The sequence below is a fragment of the Oryctolagus cuniculus genome, chromosome 7, assembly GCF_964237555.1.
Source record: "Oryctolagus cuniculus chromosome 7, mOryCun1.1, whole genome shotgun sequence".
NCBI classification, from domain to species: domain Eukaryota; kingdom Metazoa; phylum Chordata; class Mammalia; order Lagomorpha; family Leporidae; genus Oryctolagus; species Oryctolagus cuniculus.
In genome coordinates this window covers 144,767,559-144,779,937 of record NC_091438.1, presented here as the reverse complement: position 1 = coordinate 144,779,937, position 12,379 = coordinate 144,767,559, and the positions used below count along the sequence as shown (strand labels likewise).

Below are 12,379 nucleotides of genomic sequence, written 5' to 3'. Positions count from 1 at the left end.
GACACCCAACTAGTTGGTATTCAGGGTGACAGAACAAGTGGTGGTCGACAACCCTTTCTGGTGGGCACCTTTGTGGCAGTCCCTGGCCTACCCCGTTTCTTATTTTTGCTAGTCCTCAGCTCTGTTGGGTGGTGAACCTGGCTCTTTGGGGTTGCTGCTTGCGTGCTTTCTTTCTGTTTCTTTGGGACTGAAGTCATATGTACTTTTGGTTCAAGAAAATTAGAAAGTTCCTCTGTCTTGGTGCCACTACCACGTGGTATGGGTGCGTTTTGGTGAAACACTATTTTCATTCCGCTTGGAGGTTTGGGTCCTTGCCCTGTCTGCTTTCTTCTCAGCTAGTCACCATCAAATGGAGACTTTGCATCAATGTTTTATTTAATCTGAGTTTTCTTAAAGCTGGTTGGTTTTGGTTATGGGACACTTAGCCCAGGTCCTTAAAGTCTAGGCTGTTATATCTCAGCAACCTCTGAGTGTTGTTGTGGCTTTCCTCGGTGCAGAGTAAAGGTGTGAGGGATTCTAGAAGCTGACTGTGGAGCGGCTTGTCATTCTGTTTGCTTGGAGCAGAGGAGCTCTGTGCTGCTGGCTAGTCTGCAAGCTGTCTGTCCTTATATATTCAGAAGGATAGCCTGCTAGGCATCCTTGCCTTTGATGCCCCTAAACTGCATCTTTTGATGCATTTCACTTGGTAGGCAGTTTATAACACGGCCAGTGATCTGGAAGGAGATAAGTGGTAGATGGAGATGAGGAGTTTTCATATGGCTCTTTTCCTTTTTTTATTTTTTATTTTTTATTTTTTTATTTTTTTTTTTTTTTTGAATGCAGGAGAGTATATAGCAGGGGGCCTGGCTTCCCTGATCAAGGGGCAGCATTTTCCTCTCAATTATGTGTCTCTGTGGCAGAGCCTTTGCTTTTGAAGTGTAATCACAGTAATCTACTCCTGTGGTTTCCCATTGAAAGGATTTCCTCTGTCTTTCCCAGAGTGGAACCTCTGGCTCTTTACAACCAGGGTTTGGTGTTTCCCATCCCTTGCCTGGTGCTTGCAGGCTACTAATACTGGTGTTTCTATCTCGCATGTAGTAGGAATTTTTCTGGTCTGAAATTGCTACTTTCCAATAAAACTGATTAGTGAAAATTTAAGGGCTCTTCCCTGTTACAAGCCATTGGACCAATGGCATTTCATCTGTAACTGCAGATCACATGTCTCTCACAATGGGTTTAAATGTCAAAAGTGTGAGTTTTCTGCCCACCTCCCCTTCTGATATGAACAGATGTTTATAACTTTGACGTGACATCAAAATAATCGGGTTGTTTGGATATATTTTAGTTTTCTAGATAAGCTGCATTTTCAGTTGCAGAATTATAAGCCTTTGGTGTGAGGAGGGAGATTTCTTAATCTGATGACCAGAAAAAGGAAGTGTCTTAATTTTATTTTTAGGAAATGGATTTCTTTGACTCTCACTTATTTTTGGTCTGAACGGATTTCCTAAAGTTGAGATGAGAGATTCCTTGAGTCCTTTATAGCCCCCCTGTAAGAAACTATATTTGGACGTCAGGCCCACCTGATGTGAGGGAAAAGGTGACTTGCCGTCAGCATTTTGTTTTTAAGCAGTGTGTTGGGAAATGCTATGCAGTTTTGAACTTCTCCCTGGGATAGGATGGCACAGGAGAATATTCTCAACGTGGGCTTGTTCTTTGTTATCCTCCTGTTTTCCCTCAAAGTCATAACCTGTCTTAGAGTTGGATTTAGGGTATGCCCCTGGCCTTTATGGCTGGATGGTTAGATCTCAGTCTCCATTGTAATTTTTTTTAAAAGATTGATTGATTTATTTGAAAGAGTTACAGAGATGCAAGGCAGAGAGAAAGAGAGAGGTCTTCCATCCACTGGTTCACTCTCCAAATGGCCACAATGACCAGGGCTGGGCCAGACTGAAGTAGGGCAGCCAGGACTCTAATCAGCACCCATATGGGATGCTTGGGCTGCAGGCGTTGTCTTTACCTGTTATGCCACAGCGCTGGCCCCCATTGTTTCCTTTGTGTTCTACTTTTTGCAGTAGAGCAGCTGTGCACATTGAACAGTTAACTGAGTCCTTGCTCTACACTTCGGTAACTGTGGGAACTTAAATCTCCTCACCGCCCTCTCCACTCCCCCTCCCCACGTTGTTGTCGTCGTCTTTTTTTTTTTTTTTAAAGATTTATTTGACAGGTAGAGTTACAGAGAGAGAGAGAGAGAGAGAGAGGTCTTCCATCCACTGGTTCACTCCCTAAATGGCCGCAGTGGCTGGAGCGGGGCCAATCCAAAGCCAGGAGTTTCTTCAGGTCTTCCACATGGGTGCAGAGGCTTAAGCACTTGGGCCACCTTCCACCGCTTTCCCAGGCCACTGGCAGGGAGCCGGATAGGGAGTAGAACAGTCAGGACTCAAATTGGTGCCCATGTGGGATGCCTGCACCATGTTCGGAGGCTTAACCTACAATGCCACAGCTCTTGGAACTTAAATCTTTAGAGGTGCAATCTATTAATTAGAATAGTTAGCTACAACTGTTAAACATTATAAGGTGGACAGATTAAACCTTCTGTTTCCTTCAGCTTCAGACCTTGTCCTCATTATTTTTTGACACTGAGGACAGAGACTGCAATTTTGGTAACAGTAATGTTGACTGGATTTACACTAGTACATTTAGATATACATGAGATTGGGGCTGGTGCTTCTATAGTGTGTCAGGCAATGTATTGTGAACATAGAATTTGTAAGTCCTAGGGCCAGCACCAGCCCTCATATGCAACACTGGTATCCCATATGGGCACCAGTCCAAGTCCTAGCTGCTCCACCTCAATCCAGCTTCCTGCTAATACACCTGGGAAAGCAGTGGAAGATGGCTCAAGTGCTTTGGCTCCTACACACATGTGGGAGACCCGATGAAGCTCCTGGCTCCTGGCTTTGGCCTGGCCCAGCCCTAGCTGTTACAGCCATCTGGGGAGTGAGCCAGCGGATGGAAGATTGATCTGTGTGTGTGTGTGTGTGTTTCTCTCTGTAACTCTGACTTTCAAATAAATAAAAACATTTTTTTAATTTACAAAAAAAAAAAAAAAAATTGACAGTCCTGTCTCAGAAAAAGCCCAGAGCTGAGAGGAAAACAACAGTTACCGAGTGAAGCCCATGCTGCCAATACACCTGGGAAAGCAGTGGAAGGTGGCTCAAGTCTTTGGACTCCCGCACCCACGTGGGAAGGCCCAGAAGAAGCTCCCGGATCCTGGCTTAGGATTGGCCCAGCTCCAGCCATTGCGGCCATTTGGGGAGTAAACCAGTGGATGGATGATCTCTCTCTCTCTCTCTCTCTCTCTCTCTGGCTCTCTGTAACTCTGCCTTTCAAATAAATAAATAAATCTTAAAAAAAAAAAATTTCTTTCAGGGGTGGTATTCTGGTATAGCTGGAAAAGCTGCTGCCTGCAATGCTGGCATCCCATTTGGGCACCTGTTTGAGACCAAGCTGTTGGCTTCCAGTCCATCTCCCTGCTAGGGTGCCTGGGAAAGCAGCAGAAGATGGCCCAGGTACTTGGTCCCCTGCACCCACATGGGTGATCCAGAAGCTCCTGGCTTCACATTGGCCCGGCTCTGGCCAGATTGGGCCCTGCTGAGACCAGGAGTTGGGAACTCCATCATCTGGGTCTCCCACTTGGGTGACAGGGTCCCAAGTACTTGGGTCATCATTTGCTGTTTTCCTAGGCACTTTAGTAGGAGCTAGCTGGATGTGAAGTAGAGCAACCAGGACTCAAACTGGCACTCCAGTATGGAATGCCAGTGTTGCGAACAGCTGTTTTACCTTCTGCCCAACAATAGCAGCTCCTATTTATCAGGTTTTTTTTAAAGATTGATTGATTGATTTGAAAGAGTTGCAGAAAGAGATCTTTCAACTGCTGGTTCACTCCCCAGATGGCCACAACAGCGGGAGCTGGACCTTTCAGAAGCCAGGAGCCAGGAGCTTCTTCCGGGTCTCCCATGTGGGTGCAGGGGCCAAGCACTTGGACCATCTTTTGCTGCTTCCCCAGGCACAGATTAGCAGGGAGCTGGATTGGGAGTGGAACAACCAGTGCCCATATGGGATGCGGGCACCACAGGCAGCGGCTTTACTTGGTATACCACAACACTTTTCCTTATCATTATTGATAGTAGCTACCACTTATTGAGCATTTAAATACCAAACCACTGTTTGATGTGTTTTATGTGCATTTTAGATACAGAACTGATATATTCAGGGCTAGTGTTATGGTGCAGCTGGTTAAGCTGCCATCTGCAGCATCCCATATGGGTGTCAATTTGTGTCCCAATTGCTCCATTTCCAGTCTAGCTCCCTGCTAATACTCCTAGGAAAGCAGCAGAAAATGGCCCAAGTACTTGGGCCCCTGCCGCCCTTGTGGGAAACCTGGGTGTTGTGGCCATTTGGGAAGTGAACCAGATCTCTGTCTCTGCCTCTTTCTCTAACTCTGCCCTTCAAATAAATCAGTCTTTAAAGTGTTCAGGTTAGATAGTTAGAATTTGAACCCAAGTTTGAACCACTATAATATGCTCTTTTTACATGCTAATTCTACACAGGATTAGCAGAAAGTGATTTGGGGGCATTGCTGTAGAACTACACTGTTCAATATGATAGCCATTAGCTACATGTGGGTATGTGAATTTTAATTAAAAGTAAATAAAAATAATTCAGTGCATCGATCGTATTTCAAGTACATAACAAGTCACATTATGGAAAAATTTTATTGGTTATTGCTTCACTAGATTACTGGTTCTGTTAATAGTATACATCAGAGTCATTCAGGGATCTTAGGGGTAGGAGCCCAAGCTCTTCTAGAAAGAAGCCCAGGCATTCACAGAAAATTCCTATCTGTAGCCCTCGTTAATAGCTACTGCTCTAGAAGCTCCATGGTAACCATGGTAATGACTGTCCCTCGTACTGTGGGGAGACATAGACTGATAGATACCCAGAACAGGCTGGTCTCTCTGTTCAGCAAATATAATCTCTTCATGTAAGGGACACATGAACAGCAGCTGCATTCTGGGATGAGATGAAGACCTCTTTATGATATTCAGCATGATATGGCCATGTAAGCCCTGCTCTTTACAGGAGAGAATGGTGATGGTTTGGCTCCATTGCCAGGTGTATTGGAGAAGACCACATACTGTTTATTACTCATCCAGTTGTTGCTAAATTTCAGCTTCCTAAGTAGTCCCAAAAGAATCCACATAGTTCCAGAATTAAGATTGGGAACATTATTGGAGCTTTTGGTGTAGATGCAGGCCTTGGACAAAAATTGTTTAATTAGGGTTGTTGGAAAGATCCCTTTAATAATGTTGACATAGTAGTGATTGGGACAAAGTTTTTACTACGATTCTCTGTGGTTTAGAATCTTGGAAGGGAATACTCCCATCACTATTATGTTTTTAGCTGAGATCTCAGCTGTGGTTTAAGAGAGAAATCTGCTTCTGCTTTTTTCTCTTGATATTTAGAAGAATAGCTTCTGTGTCTTACTGTCTTACCCATTTTTCTTCATGACAATGTTCCTTCCTCTTAAAAACACTTAGCATTTTTTTTTGTAAAAGCATATACAAAGAACCAATTACTTGGATGCCCCCCTTATTTTACAGATTTCGCTGTTGTTGCTTAAAGTCTTACATACCTTAAATTATAGCATAACTTGTTAATTATAGAACAGGACTAGAAGGGACCCTAAAAGGTGATGTAAACCAGTGGTTCTCAAAGTGTGTTCCCTGGACTGGTACAGTCAGCATCACTTGTTACGAGTGCATCCTTGGTTGCATTTTAAACCTGCTGAATCCTGCTCAGTGTGGGTCCAAGCAGTCTGGTTTTAACAAGACCTCCAGTGATTATGATACATGTTCAAATTTGAGAACCATTGAACTCTTTCATTTGAGAGTTAATGATGTTGAAGCTCAAGCCGTTTTTTAAGATTCAGGGTTTTTTTTTGTTTTTTTTTGTTTTTTTTTTTAGTTTGTTTATTTAATTGAAAGAGAGAGAGAGCTATCTTCCATCTGCTGGTTCACTCCCCAGAAAGCCATAACAGCCAGGGCTGGGCCAGGCCAAAGCCAGGAGCTTCTTCTGGATCTGCCATATGGGTGACAGGGGCCCAAACACTTGGGCCATCTTCTGCTGCTTTCCCAGACCAGTAGCAATGGAGCTGGATCGAAAGTAGAACAACAGCCAGGCCTTGAACCAGTGCCAAGATGGGATGCTGGATCTGCAGATGGTGGCTTAACCAGCTGCACCACAGCACTGGCCTCCTTAAGATTCAATTTTAGAGCCGGCACTATGGCACAGTGAGTAAAGCCGCTGCCTGCAGTGCCAGCACCAGTTTGAGTCCCAGCTGCTCCACTTCCATTCCAGCTCTCTGCTGTGGCCTGGGAAAGCAGTAGAAGATGGCCCAGTCCTTGGGCCCTTGCATCCACATTGAAGACCCGGAAGAAGTTCCTGGCTCCTGGATTCAGATCTGCCCAGCTCTGACCGTTGGGGCCATTTGGAGAGTGAACCAGCAGATGAAAGATCTCTATGTCTCTGCCTCTGCCTCTACCTCTCTATAACTTTGCCTTTCAAATAAATAAATTAAAAAAAAATAAATTTCACGTTTTATGTTAGACTATGGGCTTATGTTCCACCTTGGGGGAATCTAAGAGATGCTTAGAGAAACTACCCCCTGCCCTCCCCTCCCCTTCACAGGTAGGTATCTATGAGAGAATGTTTACTGGGTTCCATCCTGTACAGCTCCGATAAAACAAAGGCAAGCCAAAAAAATGAATGAGCTGATTGAATCTGTTGCTCCATAAAGAACTGGAAAGAAAGCTATGTTTGTAGACAAATACCTGTGATTTGAACTTTGAACTTTCATTGTTGGTGCTGTGTTGAGCCTCTGTATCTTGTTCTTTAAAGAGACAGAAGTTCTTTGGTTGAGATGCACGAGACTCTAAGCTCTGTTACTGTTCCCTCAGCAACTGTTAAGTTAGCCTTGTTGCTCATTTGGAAGAAAGCACAAATTTTAACTGCTTATGCCATAGTCCAAGGGAGAAAGTCACCACTATTGGAAAGATAGAAACATCCAGATGGTTGTGTTTTGGAGCATCAGTTTGGATGGTGTTGAACAAGGGCATAACATTGCATTGTAGCCCTGTCCTCTCCTACGTGAAAGGCCTTTGTTCTGATTTTCTGCACTTAAAGAGTGCATGTATTAATTGCTCTACACTTAGCTGTCCCTTGGGTTTCAAGTAGTACCACACTTACAGAGTAGTTTTAGCTTGCAAAATGCTTTCACAAACAGGTGGTGCTTTAGTTTTATGAATGACAAAATCAAGATTCTGACGAAAGTTAAATGACTTACTCAAGGCTTATTGAGTCTCATTACTTTTTTATAGTAACTGGTTTCCTATGTGGCGTAGACTTGGAAGGCCCGTATACTTGGGTTGTGTGTTCATATTGGCCAGAGGCTATCAACACTTTAAGTTAATGAAATGCTCTTTTTATTTTGTAGCCATCCAGTCCAATGGATCAGATGGGCAAGATGAGACCTCAGCCATATGGTGGAACTAACCCATACTCGCAACAACAGGGACCTCCGTCAGGACCGCAGCAAGGACATGGGTACCCAGGACAACCATATGGGTCCCAGACTCCACAGCGGTACCCGATGACCATGCAGGGTCGGGCACAGACTGCCATGGGCGGCCTCTCTTATGCACAGCAGGTAGATGGTTACTCTGATTACCTCAATGCTTGCTGGCATTTAGGATCTGTCTTTGAGCTACAAACTCAGAACAAATTTGGTTTCCAAGCCTCTTAATGTAAACACAGGCCAACTGGCTCAGTTTGTTACACTGTGCTGCTAAGATTGTAGGTATCATCCTCTGTGTGCTCCAAAGAAAACTGCTCCCTGACCACAGTCTGTGCATATCCGTCTAGTTCTCTTGACCTGGCTGGGCTACTTGTCCCCGCTCTGATTTCTTTTTTTTTTTTTTTTGGACAGGCAGAGTAGACAGTGAGAGAAAGAGACAGAGAGAAAGGTCTTCCTTCCTTTTGCCATTGGTTCACCCTCCAATGGCCGGCGCGCTGCAGCCGGCACACCGCGCTGATCCGATGGCAGGAGCCAGGCGCTTCTCCTGGTCTCCCATGGGGTGCAGAGCCCAAGTACTTGGGCCATCCTCCACTGCACTCCCTGACCACAGCAGAGAGCTGGCCTGGAAGAGGGGCAACCAGGACAGAATCCAGCACCCCGACTGGGACTAGAACCCGGTGTGCCGGCGCCGCAAGGCGGAGGATTAGCCTAGTGAGCCGCGGCGCCGGCTCCCACTCTGATTTCTGAAGGAGGTGGGATGAAAGAGGAGCAGTGGCTGAGCACCCAGCCACTGCTACTACAAAGAAAACCACTTAGACCCTGTGCCTGGGGGACAAGGAGGCCTTTCATGTTTCTCTGAGCTTTCAACATATCAGTAGCCTGAGTGTTTAGGAGGGCCTGAGAAAAAAGGAAAGCCAAACAATAAAGATGCTAACAATGCTGTTAGAAATGTTAAAATTTCCCCTCATCTCCTTTTGTCTAGCCATGTATACAGTTATCTTTTTACTGTCATTTTTTTGTGTTCACAGAATTTTCTACCATTTGTATTTGAGTGTTACACTAAAAGTAATGAGGGACAAAATATAAAACTGAACTTATTTCTAAGACTTAAAAGCAAACTATGTCCTTAAATATAGAAGACAGGATACTGTTCTGTTCCTTTTCAATGAGGATTGAGGAGAGATGGATAGATTCCCTCCCCTCAACCAGGTATGTCCCCAGTGCCTAAAATAGTGCAAGGCACAGGTAAGCAGGTAGGCCCTCAGATTTTTTTTTTGAAGAAAGACTAAATGAGAAAACTAAAGTAGCTAGCTTAGTGATTTGCATGCTGACTGGGTGAGTGAATTCTAGGTTTTCGGTTGCCTCAACTAGGCTGCTGTTGACTCCTGGCTGTGGTTAGGATACAGAATCCTGATGCTTACAAAAACAGTACAGGCCGTGATTAAGAAAAAAAAAACTGGACTGTGGGTAAAAACGGTTGCTCTTGAATTCATGTAAGTTGCCCAAATATCAAATAGTGTAAATTTTCCGTGAATGACTGTAGTCCATATGTAAACAATCCAACTAATAGAACCCAGCTTGGCCATCCTTCTTGGCTTGGTTTATATGGAAAGGGTACAAGACCCCTGGGCCTTTTGAGTGAGGCTTAGCTTGCCTGCTTTCTCTGCCCATCCTTATAACATAGCTTTTGACCAATTACCTCTCCTTTCTTCATCCAGAAGAGTCACTAAAAGTATCTTTTCTTTTCCTGCAGATTCCTCCCTATGGGCAACAAGGCCCTGGCGGGTATGGTCAGCAGGGCCAGACTCCATATTACAACCAGCAAAGTCCTCACCCCCAGCAGCAGCAGCCAGCCTACTCCCAGCAACCACCATCTCAGACCCCTCACGCCCAGCCTTCGTATCAGCAGCAGCCGCAGTCTCAGCCGCCACAGCTCCAGTCCTCTCAGCCGCCATACTCCCAGCAGCCATCTCAGCCTCCGCATCAGCAGTCCCCAGCGCCGTATCCCTCCCAGCAGTCCACGGCACAGCAGCATCCCCAGAGCCAGCCCCCCTACTCACAGCCGCAGGCGCAGCCTCCCTACCAGCAGCCTCAGCAGCCAGCATCCTCGACGCTCCCCCAGCAGGCTGCCTATTCCCAGCAGCGCTTCCCGCCACCACAGGTAAGGCGCCCCTGCCTCTCGCCTCTCTCGTATGTGACCCGAGACAGCTCGGGAGGTGACGTCAGGAGAACCACGCTCTATAAGTTTGTTCTCTGATATGCACTTAAAACCAGTTAAACTCTGGGAGGGTAAACAGGAGCTGGATTGGCCGAACTAATAAAGGTATGTGTAACTGTGCATGAAGACCTGTAGCTGTCCGTACTGATGATGGGATAGGGCAATCGTAAGTTGCATAGACAGGCACGAATTTGAAGGTAAAGGTACTGATTTTTCTTGTCATTTATTTTAAGATTTATTTATTTATTTGAAGGGTAGAGTGACAGAGGGAGATCGTTCATCTGCTGTTCACTACCCAAATACCCACAATAGCCAGGTGCTAAAACCAGGCGCCAGGAACTCCATCCTTGACTCCCACCTGGTGGCAGGAGCCCAAGTTCTTAGTCATCTTCCAGTGCCTTTCCCAGATGCACTAGCAGGAAACTGGGTCAGAAGTGGAGGAGCTGAGGCTGAACTGGTGCCCTGATGTGGGATGTCCATGTCTCGAGAAGTGGCTTAACATTGTGAAGTGGCCTCGCAACCAGTGGCCCCTGATTTTTCCTTTTTTTTTAAACAAGCATCTCAAAACCTAATCATCTAAGTGATTTTGGTCCTTTTTCTTTTTCGTTTTCTTTTTTTTTTTTTTTTTTTTTTTTTTTTTTTTTTTTTTAGGATCTATTTATTTATTTGAAAGAGTTACACAGAAAGAGGAGAGGCAGAAAGAGGTCTTTGATCCACTGGTTCACTCCCCAGTTGGCCGCAATGGCTGGAACTATACCAATCCGAAGCCAGGAGCTTCTTCTGAATCTCCCACATGGTGCAGGGGCCCAAGGACTTGGGCCATCTTCTACTGCTTTGCCAGGCCATCACAGAGAGCTGAATTAGAAGTGGAGCAGCCAGGACTCGAACCGGTGACCATATGGGATGCTGGCACTTCAGGCAGTGGCTTTACTTGCTACAGCATAGAGCTTGCACCTGGTCTTTTTTCAAAATAGTTATTATACCTAGGGGGCGGTATTGTGGCCCAGTGGGTTTAGCTGCTGCCTATGATGCCAATGTCCCATATGGGTACTGGTTTGAGTCCTAGCTGCTCCACTTCTGATCCAGCTCCTTGCTAATGCACCTGAGAAAGCAGCAGCGGGAGTCCTGCACCCATATGGAAAACCCAGATGAAGCTCTTGGCTTCACTCTGGCCCAGCCCTACCTATTGTGGCCATTTGGGGAGTGAACCAGTAGATGGAAGATCTCTGTGTGTCTTTCCCTCTTCTCTCTGTAGCTTTGCCTTTCAAATAAATAAATATTTAAAAAAAAAAAAAGTTTTAAAAAACTAGTCAACTTGGGAAGCTGTACTGTACATTCATTATAAACACCATCCCATTCTGTATATTCAAAATATTTAGGATCTCTTCATTTGAAATTACCAGCAGAGTTGGTGTCACATTCTTTAGAAAATCCTCAGTGTGGCAAATCTTACTTTTTGAGAGTGGGTTTAATTTTAGGAAATAGCTAAGACTCATTTGAAGCTATATATGGTGAATAAGGTGTAGGTAATGATGCCTAAAAATAGTAATTTGGGCTTTATTCTTTATAGAGCCAAAAGAGGAGAAATGACGGAATGATGACAAGCCCAGTGAAGTTTTTATGTACTGGTAGCATCGTTGGAGTAAATGTTTCATGCCAAGGCAATGTCTTTGAAGGAAGCAGTACTTATTTTAATGCAAAGGTTCTAGCATGAGTTTTTAAAAATCAGTTGGTATCATTTCTTGATAGGTGTGACTTGTCATTAGCCAGACCATAAGCATTTAACCCCAAGAGACAGCATTCTGGTGGCAGTAAGTGGACAGGGTTCCATCAGAAAAAGCCCACTGGTGTCATACTTAAGAACCACAGCTTGGATTTTCCTTCTTTTAATTAATGTTCAAAATTGAACTTTCCCTCTCACCCAGCTTCCCTTGTGTAAGAGTCCTTTACCTTCTTTTCTATGAAATAAGCTGGCCTGGTTTATTAATACTAGCCCGTTTCAGCTTTTGTCTGTCTTGTTTCAGGAGCTATCTCAAGATTCATTTGGGTCTCAGGCATCCTCAGCCCCCTCAATGACCTCCAGTAAGGGAGGGCAAGAAGATATGAACCTGAGCCTTCAGTCAAGACCCTCCAGCTTGCCTGTGAGTATTTCTGCCACCCTCTAGAAGGTGGTAGAGACAAGGAGGAAACCAAAGAAAACCGGTTTCTGGTTGGATTCAGAGGTGGGGAACCTTTTTTCTGCCAAAGGCCATGTGAATATTTGTAATATCATTCATGGGCCATACAGAATTGTCAACTTAAAAATTAACTTGCTGTGTAGATATATATTGAATTTCTAGTCCTGCCTGTGGTTGCCTTGGCAGGGCCAAACCAAATCACTTTGTGGACCTTATGCAGCTCAGATGTTCCCCAACACTGAATGAATGAACAAGAAGCTATTCCTTGAATTCAGGGTCAAAATTCTGAATAGGGATTCAAAGACTGACCTTCTAGAATGCCTCTTTTGTCCACCTGGCTAGGGAACAGGTTTGTGATCTGTTTAGATG

General features: G+C 44.9%; 1 protein-coding gene across 3 annotated transcripts in view; it reads left to right on the top strand.

Moving 5' to 3' along the window:
• ARID1A (AT-rich interaction domain 1A) overlaps window positions 1–12,379 on the top strand; it is a 90,848-nt gene that overhangs the window by 29,808 nt on the left and 48,661 nt on the right. For 2 of the 3 annotated variants that reach the window (XM_051856814.2, XM_008265899.4), the window contains exons 2-4: window positions 7,535–7,747; window positions 9,369–9,776; window positions 11,858–11,974. In XM_051856814.2, the coding sequence (XP_051712774.2) occupies window positions 7,535–7,747; window positions 9,369–9,776; window positions 11,858–11,974 (738 nt within the window). Of the gene's footprint in view, window positions 1–4,924; window positions 5,102–7,534; window positions 7,748–9,368; window positions 9,777–11,857; window positions 11,975–12,379 lie in introns of those variants that run through there. The other variant, XM_051856816.2, reaches the window with a different exon arrangement.